Source organism: Vulpes lagopus, chromosome 8 (assembly GCF_018345385.1).
Source record: "Vulpes lagopus strain Blue_001 chromosome 8, ASM1834538v1, whole genome shotgun sequence".
Lineage (NCBI taxonomy): Eukaryota > Metazoa > Chordata > Mammalia > Carnivora > Canidae > Vulpes > Vulpes lagopus.
This window is the reverse complement of record NC_054831.1, coordinates 83,172,667-83,192,497: the sequence shown is the minus strand read 5'-3', so window position 1 is coordinate 83,192,497 and position 19,831 is coordinate 83,172,667. Positions and strand designations below refer to the sequence as shown.

The window sequence follows — 19,831 nt, the reverse complement described above, 5'->3', positions numbered from 1 at the left end:
ATGGAAAAGCAACGAGAAACCAGAGTGAAAGAAGCAGAACAGGACGCCCTGGCGTTGTGGGGCAGTCGCAAGAAGGTGTGACACACAGGGGACAGGGAAGGGAGCAGGAGAAAGATTTGAAATAAGCATCATTGAGACTTTTCCAAAATTAATGACACAAACCAAACCACAAGTCAAGGAAGCTCAGGGAATATCCCAGGTGAATTAGTGCTAAAAGGTCAGGACTGTGCACGTCAAGTGAAAACTACGTGACAGAGGGCCCGGCTGGCTCTGGCGCGGATCTCGGGGTTGAGAGTTGGAGCCCCTGTTGGGTGTAGAGATTACTTAAAGGTAAAATGTTTAAAAAGCAGACAAAAAGTACCGGAGGACACTAAAGACAAAGAGCAGATGTTGCAAGGAGCCAGAGAAAGCACACTCCACCGACGGGAGCAGTGATGGGAAGCACACAGGCCACAGGAGAGCGGAGCGGAAGTCTCGAAAGGTCAGAGCCCCAGTCCCAAATTCCGTGTCTGGAGAAGCTACCCCATGGGAGCGAGGGAAAGGACAGCGTCTCTCCGACAAGCACAGATGGGAGCATTTGTGATTCATCCTGCAGCCTGCAGGGTTTCCCGGACTCGCCTGCTGTTTGTTCTAGCAGAGTTTTAAGTAGATCCCGTCGGACCCTCCGCACAGGCCATCCTGTGACTTCCTCGCCTTGCGTTGCTGCATCGGCGGGAGCCCAGCGCGGCGTCATCTTGCTTCTGATGCGGAGAAGACACTCGTGTTTTGTCATGAGCTTCTGCGTGAGCAGTGCTTCCACATGCGCTTGCCTCCTTGGAGGGACTCCTCGTTGATTGTCGAGGGGTCTTTTTCCCAAGTGCCATTTTATGTGTTTATTGAGATAATCTATGATTTTTCTTTTTTAGTTTGCTGATAACAATGCTTTATATCGATGAGTTTTTTTTTTTTATTTCTTTGTTTTTGTAAAGATTTTATTTACTCATGAGAGACACACAGAGAGAGGCAGAGACACGGGCAGAGGGAGAAGTAGGCTCCCTGCAGGGAGCCCAATGGGAGACTCGATCCTGGGACCCCTGGGGTCACGCCCTGAGCTGAAGGCAGACACTCAACCTCTGAGCCCCCAGGTGCCCCTATATTGATGGATTCATGTGAATGTTAAACCAACCTTGCATTTTTGGGACAAACCCTATTTTGTCATAATGCACTATCATTTATATCACTGGGCTTGATTTGCTATTACTTTGTTGAGAGTTTTGGTGTCTACGTCAATGAGAGATACTGGTCTGTACTTTGTATTTTTGTACCGTTGCCTGGTTTTGGCACTAAGGTAATGCAGTCTCATAGAATGAGTTTGGAAGCCTTCTTTTTCAGTTTTCTGGAAGACTTTTTGTAGAGTTGCTATTATTGAGTTTGCTAGTGAGGTCATGGCCTGGAGTTTTCTGTGGCTTTGTGTGTGTGTGTGTAGGGGGGGATTTTTCCACTATAAATTAAGTTTTACAGGTAAAAGGGTGTCAGGTGATTAGTCTGTGCCTGAATAAGCGTTCATGGTTTGCGTTTCAAGAGCGTGTGCACCTTATCAGAGCTGTTGGGTTTATCGGCCTCACCGGTACGTCCCTAGGCCTCCCTCATCATCCTTCTGTGTCTCTGGAGTCTGTGCGAGTAACACTGGCTTTCCCTCCCAGCCTCTATTGCCACATCGGTTGCGTTCAGCACCCGGGGAGGCTGCCCCACGTTCCCAGAGTCCGGGGATCAAGACATGCACGCTTTGGGGCCCTGATTCTGCCCGTGTGAGCTGCTCCATCGCTCCTTACAGACCCTCCGGGTCCCAGTCCCAGTCCTGGCCCTGCTGGGAGGCTGTTGGGGGTGCTCATCGCCCACGCAGTGGGACCTGTGCGTGCAGGTGGGGCGCTGCGGTGGCATTTCACTGCGTGTGCAATAGCGGGTGCAGCACCCTTCACATGCACAGGTTCCACCGAGGCTTGTGGGTTCCAAGAGCTCGGCCTCGCTCGGGACACGCACTGGGGCCTTGCACGGCCGGGCGGGCAGGGTGCTCGCTGGGCCTGAGGGCCTCTGGTCACGGCAGCTGGAGTGCCTCCGACCCCTGGCCCCGGCCTCCTGCCCTGACCCCTGAACCTGGCCCCTAACTCTCCACCCCTGGCCCTCAACCCTCGACCCCCGGCCCTGGCCCCCTGCCCCGACCCCGGTCCCCACCCTGGCCCCTGACCTCTGGCCCCAGACCCTCTACCCCTGGCCCCAACCCCCCCGACCTCCGGCCCCCGACTCTCGACCCCCCAGCCCCGGCACTGCCGTGGGAGCCTGCGGCCTGTCCCTGATGTCCGTCCCCTATCCTCCTTCCAGACTCCTGTGTGTGAGCTGGGCAGACGCCACCCTGACCGCGGCCACCAGCTCTCTGAGCCATGGGGCGGGTGCCACTGCTCCAGGCCGGTGGGCACGTCCCAGCCCCTCGTCCCCGAGACAGGAGGCACAGACATCATCCCCGCTCTGGGCCGTCCTGGAAGGTGACAGACCCCATCCTGGCTGAGTCACCGTTGTCCTGCTGCCTTGTGCACCATGACCGTGGCCCCCCTTGGCTTCCCCACCCGCTGTGACGGCATCCCCGTCTCATTGGGTCCGCAGGCAGTTCATGACGGTGAGTCTGGCCGGGGGCCCCGCGCGTCGCAGCACCAGCAGTGATGACACTCCGACCCGGCCCTGCGAGCTGCCGTGGTCGCGCTTGCACCCGCGTGTCCGGGGCCTCCCTCCGCGGTTTCACTCTGGCCCAGTGATGCCTCTTGGCTTCCGAGCACGGGGTCCCCCCCCATGGGGCAGGGAGCTTGGCTTTGGGAGAAGCCGCTGTGACCACCCAGCTTGTGCGAGGGGCAGCACTACTGCCACGCAAGCGGCTCCCCTCGCACCTTTGTTCACAGAACTACAGAAAATCCTGATATTTGCATGGGACCGCAAAAGACCCCGAAAATCAAAAGCAATCTTGAGAGAGAACAAAGCTGCAGGCATCATGCTCCTTGATTTTTTTTCCTTTGTATTTAGATCTTTAACGATGTACAACAGAATATAGAGCAAATGAAAGAGACTGATTTCCATGACTAGGTGTTCCTCGTGTCATCCTAGAGCCAGGCTGGAGGGAGAGGCTGTTCTCCAGAGAACCGAGGTGGAGTCAGTTCTGGGCTACTGTACTGCAGCCTGTTTCTCCTCCACTCGTGTGCTGGGAAGGGGCCAATGATTTCTTAAACTGATGACTGTTTGCTAGGGGGCTCTAAAATCCTGGGTAGCGGAAGACTGTGGTCCAAACCAAGCCAAAAGGAACAGGCTGGGCCAGGGGAGAGTGGTAACTGCCTAGCAGAAGGGGCAAACTCAGCGCCCCACGTGGAAAGGGCATTCTTTGCACCTCAGAGACGTTGCAGGACCAGTGTTACCACTAAGAGACTTTGTTAGAAGAAGAAAAAAACCACCCTGGAGGAACCTTTCAATTGCACTCAACTTGGATTAAGAGTTCAGTCCACCGGTGCAGGGGGAAGGAAGCATCTAGCCCGAAAGCAGCATGGAGTCTGGCCCTCCCACCGCTCCTCCCTGCCTCCTTTTGGCAGCTGGACCAGGTTTCAGGTGAGGATGTACAGACTCCAGAAGGACCAGGGAGGTTTCTCTGGAGGGCGGAGGTGGGAAGGACACTTCTCAAAATACAAATACGTTTAATATGGAAGAAGCCGGGGCAGCGCTAGAGGCATTCACATGCTCCAATCTTTCCTACTTTCTCCCCAGCTCAGAGACTGGCAAGCACAGTCTCCACACCTGACCTTCCACCCCCAAAAGAAAACGGGGACATGTGCCCCCTCTCTGGTTCCCCACACGTGGGCTCCTCAGCGCCTCCTGCAGGGGTGGTTTGTTCCAGGGCAGGGCCTATGCAGAGCCTGGTCTCAGCTGGCTCCTGCCCAAGCCATAAGGTGTTCGAGAGCATTGTCCTGGTCATCGTTGTGTAGTAGCAGAACTTCCTCGATGTCTTTCAGTTCAGAGCCCATTTCCTTAAATTTGCTCATTAACTGAAAAAATTCCATCATCTTTTCTTCTGAACACTGGTGCGTTTCCAGAGCTGCTTCCGCTAAAAGAGGGTCGAAGCCCTTCTCACAAAGCTGTCCATGTGCAAAGAGACAGTTGAGAATCTGTTCAATATTCTCTCCTTTCTTCTTCATGGCTCTCGGGACACACTCCTATGAGCAGCCCGTGTTGACCACTGTCTCCACACACTGCTGCTCACTGGGGGACAGTGTCTGCAGTTCTGAATAGGCCTGGGGACAGCTGGGAGCGTTGGGCACTTGTGACATTGAGAAGTTAGGAGGTGTGACCGTGGGACCTGTATTTGGAGGTGATGATTCTTCTGTGCACACAGACAAGACAGGGAGGGAAGGCCTCTGGGAGATCAGATCTGAGGGGTTCAGGGTTGGCACCTCTGTGCCACTGTCCAAGTTCAAAGCTGAAAGCCCAAGAGTATGATGCCCATTGAGCTCACTGGCACTGCTTTGGGCGGAAGGCTTCAGGGAATTCTGGAAGGTGCCATTGCGGAGGCAGGATGTGCTATGGAAAGTGCTCGCCAGCCTTGGCTGTCTTCTGATTGCTGTCATCAGAGTCAAGTTTGGGGAAGGACAGGGATTTGATATTGGTTACTGCGGGAATGGGGGGGAGGGACACTTTAGAAGACAGAGACATCTTTTCACAGTTGCCCAACTGTGGGAAGGTCATAAAGCCATTAGGTTTGTGAAGAGGTTTGATATCCAAGGTCTCGTCCGCTCCAGGGATGCCAGGATCTCCTCATCCTGTAACACAGACCGAGAGCCATCTCTGAGCAAATTATTGTCTAATAACTGAGCCATAATGGGTCCAGTGGTTCCTACCAGAATGTTTCTCAGCTTTTCCTTCTCATCAGTAGTTTTTTTTTTTTTTAATTTTTATTTATTTATGATAGTCACAGAGAGAGAGAGAGAGAGGCAGAGACATAGGCAGAGGGAGAAGCAGGCTCCATGCACCGGGAGCCTGATGTGGGATTCGATCCCGGGTCTCCAGGATCGCGCCCTGGGCCAAAGGCAAGCGCCAAACCACTGCGCCACCCAGGGATCCCTTGACTCCAGATTATCAAATGGGTCTTCTTCACACTCAAAGTCAGCAGGATTGAAATCTGCCTTTGCGTGGGGTAGGCTGAAAACTTTCTACTGCATGGTGCTGCTGCTGATCCAAGTCGGGGTGAGGATGCTGTTGTGCTGTAAGCTGGCAAGGATGGGGTTAATAGGAGGTGGCACTGTGGCTGTACTGTGAGTCGTGGAGAAGCTCATTTTGCTGTCACCCTCTGGGCCACTCTTATAATTCACTTTAGCTTCTACTTCCTCAACCTTGCGTTCTGCTTCCCGCTGGGCTTCTTGGATTTTCTTAATATCTTCAACCCACTCAATAGTTTTCTTTTCCAAGGAGAAGTCACACTGTACTTCTCTGATCGCCGCTTTAGTGGCTGAGTGTCACTTCGGGGCGCGGGCCTGTCGTACACGTTGATTTTTTTTTTTAAGATTTTATTTATTCATAGAGACACAGAGAGAGGCAGAGACACAGGCAGAGGGAGAAGCAGGCTCCACGCAGGGAGCCCGACGCGGGACCCGATCCCGGGTCTCCAGGATCACACCCTGGGCTGCAGGTGGTGCTAATCTGCTGGGCCACCCTGGCTGCCCATGCTCCTTGATTTTAAACCATATTACAAAGTTGGAGTAATCAGAACAGTGTGGGACGGGCACAAAAACACATAGATCAATGGAACAGAATAGAGAACCCGGAAACAGACCCTCAGCTCTGTGGTCAGCTCATCTTCGACAAAGCAAGGAAGAATATCCAGTGGATAAAAGACCGTCTCTTCCACCGATGGCGCTGGGAAAACTGGACAGCCACATGCAGAAGGATGAAACGACCACTTTCTCACACCAGACACACAGATACACTCAAAATGGATGAAAGACTGGAATATAAGACCTGAAACCATAAAACTCCTAGAAGGAAACAGGAGGTAAACTCCTTAACCTCGGTCTTGGTGATGACATTTTTGGGATTTGACACCAAACGCAAAGACAACAAAAACCGCAAACAAATGAGACATCAAACTAGAGAGCTGCTACCCAGCGAAGGAAACCATCAACCGAGAGAAAGGCTGCCTGCAGAAGGGGAGATCTTTGCAGATCATGTCTCTGATCCGAGGCTAATGTCCAAGATGGGTAAAGAACTCATGCAGCTCAGCGGCCAAAAGACAATCTGATTAAAATATGGGTGGAGGATTCGAAGAGGTATCTTCCCAAAGAAGACATCCAGACGGCCAGCAGACACATGAAAAGATGCTCCACGTCACTCGTCACCGGGGAAACGCAGGTCAGCGCCACAATGAGCTATCACCTCACACCTGTCGGAGTGGCTAACGTCAACAACAGGAAACAACAGGTGCTAGGGAGGATGTGGAGAAAGGGGGGCCTCGTGTGCTGCTGGTGGGAACGCAAGCTGGTGCAGCCCCTCTGGAGAACAGTGTGGATGGTCCTCAGGAAATTAAAGGTAGAATGACCTAGCCAACCAGCTTGGATATTTATCTAAAAAATATGAAAACACTAGATCAATAAGATACCTGCCCCCTTCGCTCTCAGCAGCATTATTCGCAGTAGCCATGATATGGGGGAGCAGCCCATGTATCCATGGACCAGTGAATGGATAAAGAAGATGGGGATACAGAGTCTTATTCAGTCACAAAAAAGAACAAAATCTTGACATTTGTGACCATATGGATGGATTTCAAGGGCATTCAGCTAAGTGAAATAGGTCAGATGAAGACAGACACTGTATGGCCTTACTTATCTGTAGGATCTAAAATAAAAAAGACCCCAAAAAACAAATTTGTAGGTGCAGAACAGACTAGGGGTGGGGATGTAAAAGCAGGGTGAAGGGGAACATTTTTTTTTTAATTTGAACATATGGAAAGGCATTGCACATTCTTGGCAAAAAGGCTCAATATCAAAAAACCACCAATCACCTTCAAGTTAGTCCATAAATTTAATGTAATCCCAATAAAAATCTCCGTAGGATTCTAGATGAATTAACGCAACAGTGAGCAGTGAGTGAAACTAGTCAGAAAAATTGTGATGGGGAGAACCAAAAACCCACAGCGCACAGGCATCGAAAGCGTAGTGGCGACGGTGCACGCGCTGCGCGGGTGGTCCCCGCCCCAGGAACCACGGCTCTCCTAAAGGGCACCTAGGAGCCCGACGGCAGCGGCCACTCCGCCTGTTTGCCACCCATTCATGAGATGGAGTCGAAGGAACGCGAAGCTCCTAGAAGTGCTGTTCGTCTTCAGAAGGTGGCCTTCCATGCGTGATGTAGGCAGAGGGCGATGTGGAGCCGGGGAGGGGGCCTGGACGGGGACACGGCCCTCACCCACACCTGTCGTACCGTCTTATTTCCTCTCCCTCAAGGTGACCGTCGCCTTGACGTCATGACACTTCTCCGTGGCGTCCCTGTGACTGTCCCCCTTGGGTCGCGATTGCTCGGACCATGTGTGTTGGAGCCTCGAGTGAGGGTTCGAGCCGCGTGGCCTCTTCCCCGTGGAGCTCACAGGCTCATCCTGGTGGCACGCGCGGTCCGGCCATGTTTGCAGCCTCAGAGGAGGCCGAGGGCCGCGTCCACCTGGGGCTCACACCCCCTGTGCCCTGCCCCGGCCCGCGGCACCGTGAACCCGGCCATAGGCAGTCTCCCAGGTGGGGGCCCCGCGGGACCCCGGGGCAGGGCCGGCGGGGTCACGGGAGGGCGCGCACCGTGGGCTGCTGCTAGTCGGCTCCGCGCTCCTCTCCTCCCAGCAGGGCCTCTGGGCTTCGCTCCCGGCACCCCCCAGGCTGCCCCAGGAATATGGGTGAGCACAGTGTGGCCCCCTCCACTTACACACACGCTCCTTTCAAGTCTGATAATTTACGTGTGAATTATCTTGGGCTTCCTCCACACAAGATGTTGTCGTCTGTAAATAACGGCAGCTTTGTTTCTTGTCTTTAACTCCTTATGCATTTTGCTTCTTAAAATTCCGTCGTCCAGTGTCCTGTAAGGTCATCTCACATAGTTCTGTTGCTTATTATACTTGGGCTCTTGGAGACCCGTATTTCTAGTGGATCATTTTTAGTGACACACCGCGCATGGCTTTCCATTAACTATTTTCAAGCTCTCAGATGTTCTGGAGCTATTATGGCTAAATGGACAGGAAAAGTTATCTCTGTTCATCAAAAAATGCTCAACAGGGGACAAAGCCTCTTCATCTGGAAGAAAAATTGATCTTTGGAGCAGGTAACAAAGACTGGAAAGCTTTATGGGGGGACCAAGGGGCACGCTCAGATGTTTAATGATGTGCAGTGAAACTTCTGGAACAGACGTTGAAGCTTAGGCTTTTCCTTCCACCTCGTGTCTGAGCAACCAGAGCACCGGGTGTGGAAGCAGACGCTTTGCTGAAGGCGCTTTCGAAGTGGACCGGCTCCTCCGTGAAAGCCCTGAGAACACTGACAAAAACGTCAAAGTCAGGTCAAAGTCAGCCTTTTCAGAACTCTGGAGAATACCCAGAGGCTGCAGCAGCTCAAGGAAAAGTGCCTGAATCCTGGTAAAAACAGTCCAGTGGTGGTTCAGTCCCAGCCGTGCCATCACCCAGCTCTTTGGTGGTCTCACAGGGGCAGTCGCACAGCATGGCACGGCCTGGCCGCCGCTGGAAGGGGCCGGGTGGGTCTGGAGCTCCCCGAAGCCCTGTCCCCAGGCACTGCCCCCTGGCAGCTGTCAAAAGTGGCACCTCCCGGGAACCCCCACTCCTGGGGCTCGTCTCCAGTTGGCCTGACCCCCAGCTTGCCCACTGTGAGCAGCCTTTTTCCCTGGGTCAGTTAGTTGTTCAACGTCACGGCCGCCAGAGGTGACCGTAGCAAGGCAAAGAAGCTGACCGGAGATCTTGAGGGGCTGGGGGCGTGGATGTTCACAGAGGGCTTTGGGGAGGCTGCAGTGTCGTCCCAGGAGTCTGGAAGGTCACACACACCCACAGGCCCGTGCACAGCTCCGTGCCCAGGGGACACCGGAGTTGGTGTCTGGCCGACCTCTGGGCTCCGTGCAGTTACAGGGTGAGGGCTAGGCCAGGGCTGTAAAGTACCCAGGGGAGCACTGAAGGCTTCCTCTACCGTGCTCACGGAGCCCCTCTGCAAATGCCGGGGATCTCATTTGTTTAAGGTATTTTCTCTTTTTAAAGATTTAGTTATTTTAGAGTGGGAGTGAGCAAGAAGAGAAGGGCCAGAGGGAGAGACCGAGAATCTCCAGCAGACTCCCCGATGAGCGGGGAGCCCAAGGCGGAGCTTGATCTCACGACCCTGTGATCATGACCTGAGCTGAAACCAAGAGTCGGAGGCTCAACTGACTGCGCCCCCAGGCACCTCCCGGTTGTTCAAAGCATCAAAGGAGATTGTGGAAGGCCCCCTTAGTCGACCGCCAGGCTGACTGCATGGAGACTTCGGTGGCCCACACGTGACAAAGAGTAGAGACTTCATGGAATTAGTTCAAGAAGGTCATGAAGCTAACAAACAGCAGCAACAGTAAGCCCTGGTGGTGGAGGGGGATCTAGTTTACTGAGTTGTCACATCATCTTCTTAAAAATGTCTAGTTTTGTGCGAAAACTTACGAGGCATGCAATAAGCAGAGGAGTATGGCCCACACACAGGAAGGGAAGCAGGCAGCAGAATGTGTCCCCGAGGAAGCCCAGATGCTGACTTCCCAGACGGCGACTTTAAATGAGCTATTATAAGGATGTCAAACTGTGGGAAAGGCTGCGTAAAGAAGTGCAGTACGGCGATGCGAGTGCCATCTCACCAAACAGAATATCGGTAAAGGGATAGAAATTGTAGAAGGAACCAAATGGAAATTGTGGAGTTGAAACATATGATCACTGAAATAAAATTTTGCTTTGAAAGAGGGCTTTCATTAGGGTCCTGTTATTGTAACAAACATGGTGGCTTCAAGCAACACAAATGTACTCCCTTGCTGTCCTGAAGTCAGAAATCTAATGTCAGCGAGGTCCTTGTGGGGCCGTGTTCCTTCTGGAGACCTCCGGGAAGAGCCTTTCCCCTGCTTTTCGCAGCGTTGCCGTTGGCCTGCATTCTTGAGCTGGGCTCCCTTCCACATCGCCTGTGCCTCTTCCGTCCTGACATCTTCTATTACCCACCCTGGTCCTCTGGTTCTTTTGTGGGAGCCCTAGTGACTGCACTGGGGCTGATTCAGAGGAGTCAAGATAATCCTTCATCTCAAGATCCTTAACTTAATCACATATGCAGAGTCCCTTTGCTCTTCAAGGCGACACGAGTCCCCGGGATTAGGATGTGGACGTCTTTGGGAGGAAGAAGGCCTGATCCAGACCACACAAAGGACTTAACAATAGGTCTGAGTTGGGACAATAAATAATCATGGAAGTTGAAGATGGGCCCATTGAGATGATCCCATCTGGGGAATAGAAGGAAATAGGAATGAAGTGAAAGAAACAGATCTTCAGGGACCATCAAGTGACCAACGTGCCCATGAGATCCCATGGGAGGAGGGAAAGATGGGCTGAACGAATATTGGAAAAAAGAATGATTGCCAACTTTCATGAAAAACGTTAGTCTCAATGAACTCTAAGGATAAATAAACGTAGAGATCTGTACCTAGATGTATCTTAAATTGTCAAAAAAAGAAAGACAAGGAATCTTGGCTATAGCAAGAGAGAAACACCTTATCCCATGCAGGGGATCCTCAATAGTATTAATAGCTGATTTCTTTCTTTTTTTTTTTTTTAAGATTTTATTTACTTGACAGAGGAGAGAGAACAAACAGGGGGAGAGGCAGAGGGAGAGGGAGAAGCAGACTTCCTGCTGAGCAGGGAGCCAGATGTAGGACCCTGGGATCACGTCCTGAGCCCAAGGCAGACCCTCAACCACTGAGCCCCCCAGGCGCCCCTAGTAGCTGATTTCTGATTGGAAACTGATTGGATTGGCATCAGGGTGACCTGCTCAAAGTGCTGGAAGAAGGCGTCAGCCAAGAAGCCAGACGAGAAAGGCCAACTATCCGTCAGAAACGAAGGAGAGCATTAGGTGGCCCCCAATAAACACAGACTGAGGATTTGCAGCAGACCTGCACTCCGAGAAACACGTTGGTCCTTCGGGCTGAAATGGAAGGTACACTGGGTAGTACCTCGAACGGCGCTCTCAGGAGATGCGGGGAAAACACGGGGCAAAATCCAGCGCTGTCTCCTGATGAGACCCTCAGAGACTGGGAGCGGAAGGCAGCTTTCTCAACCCAACGAGGGATGTCTGCGAACAACCCGCAGCCAACCTCCCACTCCGTGGCGAAAGGCTGAAATCCTTGTCCCTGAGATTTAGATCAAGATGGAATAACTATTGTCACCACTCTGTCCAACACCGTACCGAAGGTTCTAGCCCAGAAATTAAGCAAGAAAAGTAAGTGGAGGACATAAATCTTGGGGAGGAAGAAATCACGTGGTTTCTGTGTCTGCAGATGTGATCTTGTGTGTAGAAGGTCCCGAGGAATCCACACCAGAACCACGAGAGCTCGTCACCCCTCCTTACATTTACGGTCAGTGGGTTTTTGAAAAGACCATTCAGTGGAGGGCAAGCGCTCTTCGGCGCGTGATCGGCCGTCTGGATTCCCAGGGAGCGACGCTGCACCCCTACCTCACTCCCTATGTAAAAATTAACCCAAAGCGGATCAGTTACCCATACGTAAGAGCTTAAGCTGTACAACTCTTAGAAGGAAACACGGTTTAAATCTTGCTAGCGTCGGGCTGGACAGGATTCCCACTTTCTTAGACCTCAAAGGAATAGCATAAGCAGCAAAAGGGAAAAAAAATAGATAAATTGGATTTCTTTACAGTCAAACACTTTTTTGCTTCAAAGGACAGCAAGAAAGTGAAACAGCCGTGTACAGAGTGAGAGGAAAAACCTTTAAAATGTTTTTGTGATTTATCTGAGAAGGGACCAGTATCCAGAATATATAAAGGAACCTTGTAACTCAACAATAAAAAGGCAGGTAACCCAAGTTCAAAGTGGGCAAGGGATCTGATAGATAGTTTCCAAAAAGAGACCTACGACTCATGACCCCATCAGCCCTCGGAAAGCTCAGCATCATTAGTGTTTAGGGAAATGCAGCTCCACCAGCCATGAGCTCGCACCTCACACCCACTAGGTGGCTGCAGTGGCTAAGACAGATGGCTGCCTGTTGCATCGAAGTAGTGGGTGCTGGTCAGGGTGTAGGGGAAAGTGGGGTGCTCATGCCCCGCTGGAGGGAGGGTGCAGAGATGCAGCCACTCTGCAGAACAGTCCACAGTTTCTCAGAATGGTAGATGCGGGGTTACTGGCTGACGTAGCAATCCCGAGGCGGGGTGTGCACCCACGAGAATTGGAAAACTCAGGTCCGGTGCCTTTGGACCAGGTCGTGGCCCCTCTCTCTGTGTGTCTCTTGTGAATAAATGAATAAATTCTTTTTTTTTTTAAGATTTATTTATTTATTTATTTATGATAGAGAGAGAGAGAGAGAGAGAGAGAGAGGCAGAGACACAGCAGAGGGAGAAGCAGGCTCCATGCAGGGAGCCTGACGTGGGACTCGATCCCGAGACTCCAGGATCATGCCTTGGGCCGAAGGCAGGCACCAAACCGCTGAGCCACCCAGGGATCCCCAAATGAATAAATTCTTAAAAAAAAACAAAAAAACAACCCAGGTCCGGAGAAACACCTGCACGCAAGTGTTTGTAGCCGAATTATTCGTAATCGTGACAAAGTGGAAGCAACCCGAGTACCCATCAACTGATGGGTGGATTCCTCAGGAATATCATTCAGAAACGAGGAGTGAAGAGGCCCCAGTGGGGCCTACGGCGTGGACGGCCCCTGACGGCGCTGTGCTAGGTGAGCGAGCAGGTGGGCCGGGAGCAGCGTCCCGTTGGCGGGAGCGGTGACCCAGGCCCTGCATTCAGGGGGATGGAGCATCGGGGGGGGGGGCAGCTGTGCACGTCCTGGATGTGATCTTGCTCCTGGCGCAGAGGCTTGGAGTTTGGGGGCTAACTCGGGGCGACCGGGCGCAGACTGGAATGGGGAGAGGGAGCGCGGTGGCACCTGTGTCCCTGGGATGACTGGCCCCAGGAAGGGAGGCGGTGTGGCCCTAACGCGTCCAGGCCCCTGCGTGTGGCAGCTGATGTGCGTCTTGCATCCGGAGCCCCAGGAGGCCAGGCCCCGGCGGCCGTGGGTGAGGAGAGATGCAGTGTTTGTTCCTTGCGGCCTTGGCTGTAGCACGGGGGGGCTCCGGGCCCGTCGGGGTCCCTGTGCTCTACAGTCCCCCTGGCTCAGCTTGGGCCAGAGCTCAGCGAGCACAGCTGCTGACAGCCACGGGGTTTGGTCCCCGTGGACGGCGGCCCGGGGCTCCGAGCAGAGGGGCTCAACAGCCTTGGCTTGGGGGTGCCCTGGCTGGGACTCGTATCTGTCCAGTGCCCCCACGTCTCACCTCCCAGCTCTAGCTCAGGACTGAGCACGTGGCCGGTCCACAGAGGGCTCAGGATGCACTGGTGCTGTAGGGGGCGGGGGCTGCGCTCGCTCCTTCGGCGGCCCCGTGGGCAGCTCCACCCCAGGCCGTCCGGTTGGACGATGGCGCAGCCACCTGTCCGCCTCTGGGCCAGCGGTGGTGGCCATGTCGCGGGTGCTGCCTGTCCTCCGAGCAGCCCATCCGCTTAGGCTTTGCCAGGCTGTTCCAGCACCGGGCTGGGGCACGCAGGCCCGTGGGACAGTCGTGGCCCCGTGGGCATGGGGTGGCCGCGGCGTCCCTCCCACCTTGGTCCCCGCGAGGGGCAGATGTTCCCTCGCTCACCTGCTGTCCGGGTGAAGCGGTTCTTCTGGCTGCCTTCGCAGGGACTCTGGTAACCCAGGGGCCCTCCGGGTCTTCGTGGGGACGAGAGTGAGCACAGGGGGCGGGGGGGGGGCGGGGGGACTTGGTCGCGGCAGAGGCTGAGCCGTGGTCTCACTGACGCCCGGTTCTGGGGCTCCAGCCGCCCTGCGGGTGGGAAGCAGCCGCTGCAGAGGGTCTGTGAGGCCCATGGGAGGGGGGCGCCCCGTGGGTGTCAGGACCTTGTGCGGGTGTGTGGCCGCCGCAGCCGCTAGTCCCGCCCTGGGGTTGGAGGGCCTGGGCCTGGACGGCAGGAGCCGGGCTCCTCCCTGCGGTGCAAGTGTGATGCTCTGGGGTCCACTGCCCTTGGGGCCGCATTCGTGTGTCCCCAGGTCATGGGGGCGCCATCCCCGAGGGCCCAGCCCGCCCCTCCTGGCCTACCGGCCGCCTCGCCCGTGCTGGCATTGATCCTGAGGAGGACCTTCCACCCGTGGCAACATGAGCCTCAGCAGGGCCCAGGCCCCAAGCCCTGAGCGTGCCTGCAGCAGCCCACGTTGGCTCTGACGCCCCACCCTGGCCCGAGGCCTGGGGCCCGAGGGTCCCGGAGCCTGTGTGAGCGCCACACAAATCAGAGCTGATGGCTGCGGTCTGGGGAGTGTGACCCGGGGACACCCACGGAGGTGTCGCTTGGCTGCACGTGTCTGGGGCAGCGCCACGATGGCAGGGCTCTGGTGGCAAGGGACATTTATAGGCTCGGCCCACCTGGAGGCTGGAGCACGGTGACATTACTGAGTGACGGGGTGAGCGGGGTGAGCTGTGGTCTTCCAGGGAGCAGTGACTCTGTGTCTGTCCTGCAGCTGCAAAGTCTGAGGGTGTGAGGGTGTGGGGGAGGGGGGGAGGGAGGGAGTTGGAGGCAGATGGGAGGGGAGGGAAGGGAAGAGGGGTGGGAGAGACAGGAGGAAGGAGGGGGAGAGGGGAGGAACAGACGGTGGGGGTAGGGAGGGAGGAGCAGGGATAGAGGGGGTGGGAGGGGAGGGGGAGAGTAGGGGAGGGGCATAGCCAGCAGGAGGGGGGGGAAGGAGAGGGAAGAAGAGGAGGAGGAGGGGGGATGGAGGAGGAGGAGGGAGGGGGGAGGAGGATGGAGGTGGAGGAGGGGAGGAGGGGGAGGGAGGGGAGCAGGGAGCAGAGAGGGGCGGGGAGGGCTAGAGGGGGAGGGGGAGGGTGTCCATGTGTCCCCTGAGCCGACCCAGCCGCTGTCCTATAAAACCTGAGGTTTGGGACGTGTGGCGTCAGGAGGCAGGTTCCCGGGCTGCGTGCTTCCCGAGGGGAGGAACCGAGGTGGTGCGGGGCCTGGAAGCGGTGTGCCCCAGGGGCAGAGGCCCCGCACCCGTGTCCACACCTGCCGTGTCCACACCTGGCTCCCGCTCGGGTCCCCCCCGGGGCGACGTGCTGGCAGGTGCCCTAACTCTCGCTCCCTGGAAGAGTCTCCGGCACAAGTGGGGCGGCCGGGCCCCGTGCCCCCAGTCCCCCGGCCCCCGCCGCCCCGGCCCCCAGGCCCTGCTCCAACAAACAGGCCCGGCAGCCAGGGAAGCGCGGCTGGACTCCATGTTTTTATTCACTTAACAGAAACATCCACTTATCAGGTGTCACCGGAGTGCGGTTTACAGAACTTAGAGGCAAAGTAACATGTAAATTAATACCTTAAGGTTTGGGATTTTTTGTTTTTTGTTTTTTTACAAATATTATAAATGTACATCCAATATTGCCATTCATTCATGCTTTTTATGTACATACCTTTGCTTAAGAATTACTATTTATTAAGTTCATTTGCTTAAAAAATGCCAAAAATTAGCCGAAAACTAAGTGGGCACTGCTGGGAAAGTGTGTGTTTGTGTCTCCTGTCGATGGTAGGAACCCGTGCCGGCACGAAGGAGGCCATACCATGCGCCTTGTCGCACCTTTCCCCTTGTAGGGCATTTCGTCCCTGCACGTTTGATTCCACCACGAGCAGCTGGGAAATCGCGTGTCCCTTTCTCCGGGGCTGACGCTGGCGGCAGCTCCCTGCGGGGCGGCTCTTGTTGGTTCTGACTTCCTGGGGACCCGGCCACCACCGTCCCTTGGGTGGAGCCCATGACCAGCGGACACGTTCCAGAAGTCCACAGAAGGACCCCGGCAAATCCCCCAGGACTGAACACATGGGCACTCGAGGAGCTCCCGCCTGGGCATCCGGACAGGGCGGCCGAGACCCGACTGTCCAGGGAATCACAGGTGTCGGTGGGGGACAAACAAGCACTAAACCAGGGCGGCGGGCGGCGGGGGGCGGGGGGGCTGGGGGCAGGGGGTGCGGGGAGGCCAGAGCCAGCCGTTGGGAGGATGAGGCCCCCCTAGAATGGAGACGTTCCCGGCCCCGGCCTCCTCATCAGTGACTGCGTGTTTTGCATCTGTGTCTGCTGCATCACCCTCCACCCCAGTCCCTTACGTGACTCCGAATGTGTGGGAGGGCTCCCCTGGCGGGATACCCGCGCCTCCCTGCAGCCCCTTGGGCAGGACCCCGTGCAGCGGCCACGTGCCCGGCTCTGACCTCACTCCGCACCCCGCTCCGGATCCCGGATCCCACTCCCTGGTGGCTGCCCTACACCTGCGAAGGGGGAAGAAGGGCAGCGGGACCCCGGGGGGGGGGGCGGCCTCCCCGCTGAGTGTGGGGCTCCGAGCTCCGGTTTCCCTCCTGCAGGGCCCTGGGGACCGGGCGGGTGGGGCAGCGATGCCGACGACGCCGCGTCAGCCCGGACTCTCCGCGGAGGCGAGTGGTCGTGAGGACAAGGGCTCGTCCCGACTTCCCTTTCTTTCATCTTTATGAGAAACGGACATTTACTGTGTTTTGGGATGATTTCTTCCGAATGGCTTCTTAAAAAAATGGTTGTCAAACTCTCTCTAAATTAAAAATGTCTAAATTTCAAACGTCTTTTTAAATTTTATTATTTTTTTTAAAACAAGATACTATAGACACATCTTGAAATTTATAATCTAAAAATAGCATTTCATCAAAATACTCTGGCTAGTCTATTCTGGGCATCGACGTACCACGTGTTCTCGGTGTATGGCTCTCCAGACGCGGTAAACACTATACCAAAATAAGCCCCCCCAAAAACCAAAAACAAACAAACCCCCCCAAAGCAACCATTTAATTTTATTGATAAGAACAGCTTCCTGCAAAAAGGAAATTATATGAGAAATTATGTGTGAGAAACTCAACTTGACGTTTCTGAGGAACAAGACTCACGAAGTCAGCAGCGACATGGGGGTATGTACAGACGAGGGACCCACAGAGACAGACGGGCGGTCACCGGCCCGCGAATCCGTCCCTCGGCAGACGCCCCCAGAGCCCTCCCCGCCCCCCGGCCCCCGCGTGCTGGGATGGCACAGGCGCCCGCCCCATGGAGAGGCCTGTGGACACGGACCATGGGCTGGACGGCGCTGGGAATGCAGCCCGCGCTTCGGGGGCAGGTCGCCGGCATGGGCGGTGTGGACGTGATCAGGGCCGGGGCTCGGGGCGCAGCATGGCCGGCGGCAGCAGAGGACCCCAAGCCCCAGGGCCGCAGGGGAGCCCGAGGGTGGCAGGCACGTCCTCGGCACGGAAAGCGCTCAGGCCGGCGCCCGGCTGCACAGCACACGGAGGCGCTCGGGCCCCTGTCCCACCGGCCCGGCAGAGCCCCGTGCCCCGGCCCCCGGCCCTGGCCCCGCGTGCGCCCAGAGTGGGCCGCCCTCCCCAGTGCGCGTCCAGCCCTGTCCCGCTCGGGCCTGGCCTCTCGGGCGGCTTCCTGCTGCTGTGGAAACGCCGCACACCAGCACTGCGGTGGGGGCCTCGGGGTGCCCGGTAGTTGGGGGGGCAGGTGCTGCCCAGGTCCCCGGGGCAGGTGGTCGGGGGGCACCCGCAGTGCTGCGTGGGGACGGGCCCACTTGCCTGTCCCGGGCGGTGGCTCTCCTGCTGTGTTCTCGCCGCAGGAGGGGCGTTCTTTGGCGCCAGGGCCCAGAACGGGGTGTTGACAGGCTGGGCGTCGGTGCCCTCGGGGCAGCTCCAGGTGGGGGCGAATCACACCGTGGTCACCGTGGGTTCCGGGCTCGGTGCCCCAGGCCTCGTCCTGCTGACGTGTCAGAAGCCCACCCCCACCGGCCATTTGATGGCGGCTTTCGTAGCACGTTGAGGTCGCACCCCATTTCCTCAAGGGGTGCCGACGACAGGAAACCCCTTGCAAAAACCTTTTCGTATCTTCCAAAACCGTCCCTTGAGGGAGTCGTGCACTCTGTGCCCGTTTTCTGACCCAGGAGAAGGTGGGGTGACCCATCCCGGGTGACGTCCCGGGAGGACTCTGCATGCCAGCCCGCTGCTCCCTGCCCCCTAACGTCTCAAACTCATTGTGTTTCATTGCTGCTGCGTTGTCATACCTGCAGCCTGTCCTCTGCCGTGTCCGGCCGCCACTGCGCTCCCCTCCGGCCGGATGCTCGCCAGGACCCCAGGACCCCAGGACCCCGGAGCCGGGCCTTCGGGAGTCCTCAAAGTCACGGGGGCGGGCCTCGGGTCGGAGAAACCACAGGCCTGGGGACGAGCGTGGTGGGTGTGAGACGCGCGTCCTCGTGGTCAGAGCGGAGCCCTGCTGGGGCCGAGGGACAGACCCCACATGGCCCGACGCTGTCGCCCGCTCTCAGCAGGACACCATCCCACCCCTCGCATTTCAGCCGCTGTCCTGCGTGCTTCGTTTCCGTCATGCAGGATGGTGACCGGGAGATGAAGGCAGGGAGAGCTGGTGGCCCTGCAGCCCCGGGGGGCGGGGGTTGTTGCGGAGGCTCTGTCGAGCTTGCTCACTGTCTAACGGGATTTCAGGGAAAGTCGGAGCGTGGTCTGGCCGGGGCCCCCATTAGCTCGTCACCTGCAGGACCCGGGTGCAGCCGGCGGCCGAGGGCACCTGCCTGGGAACCTGCGCCGGGTGCCTGCGGGCCGCGTCCTGGGAGCCCACCCCTGGGACCCAGGCCGGGGCGCACGCTCTCTGCGACTCTGGGTCCGGCGTCTCCTGTCCTGCTTCACGGCTTCCTCAGTGCTTGCGTGTCTCCCATCCGCTTGGGAAGGAGGTGGAGTAAAAACTTAAGTGGGTGATGAGGGTGGTCGAGCGTCCTGTTGGCTTCTTTGGGGAGGAGCCCATGGCTTTTCTCTTCGTTGTGGCTTATCCTGAAGTATCGCGTCGGCTTGTGCTCGTGAGAACCGGGCGCGGCGCTGCGGGTGCGTGGCGGGCAGGGGGCGTGGGGTGGCGCGAGGCTCTGCTGGGCACGGCCGCACCCAAGACCCTTCGGCCTGGACAGAAACTTTCCATTGGACGCAGCGGGAAGAGCCGTGCAGCGGCACCTGTGCCTCTGGGCTGGGGTGCCTGGGCTCCGACCACAAGGGAGCAGCCCCCCAGGGAGCCCCAGGCTCCGAGCGGGAGTCCCGGAACCCATGGGGCACCGCCCGCGCGTGCTTCTGGAACGCCAAAGGGAAATGAGTGCGAAGAGCCAGGGAGCTCCGCCGCCGGCCGCGCTGGCGCCCACTCGCCCTGCCCTGCCCTGCCCTGCCCTGGCGCTCGCTCCGCCCGGGAGCTCGTCTGGCTCAGAGCGTCAAGAGGAACTGGTCCTGCTCGGGTGGCTTTCTCACCCAGGTGCCCAGCCCCGCCTTCTGGAACGCCTGGAACAGCTGCTGCTTCACAGACTGGTAGGTGCCTGCGCCCCGCTTGGCCTCACAGTACATGGACGGCGTGTCTCCCGGGCTTGGGATCCGCGTGCTCAGCTGTGGGCGGGACAAGACAACAGGTGAGCCGTGCCGATGCGGCTCCTGGCTGCCTGCCCTCCCCCTCCC

General features: G+C 56.9%; 1 protein-coding gene and 1 pseudogene across 2 annotated transcripts in view; both read right to left on the bottom strand.

The window, feature by feature from the left end:
- Positions 1 to 3,932: 3,932 nt before the first annotated feature.
- On the bottom strand, positions 3,933 to 17,247 carry LOC121497763 (annotated as a pseudogene).
- ADARB2 (adenosine deaminase RNA specific B2 (inactive)) overlaps positions 15,540 to 19,831 on the bottom strand; it is a 339,341-nt gene continuing 335,049 nt past the window's right edge. For both annotated transcript variants that reach the window (XM_041767012.1, XM_041767013.1), the window contains one exon: positions 15,540 to 19,762. In XM_041767012.1, the coding sequence (XP_041622946.1) occupies positions 19,586 to 19,762 (177 nt within the window). In that variant the 3' untranslated portion in view covers positions 15,540 to 19,585. The remainder of the gene's footprint in view (positions 19,763 to 19,831) is intronic.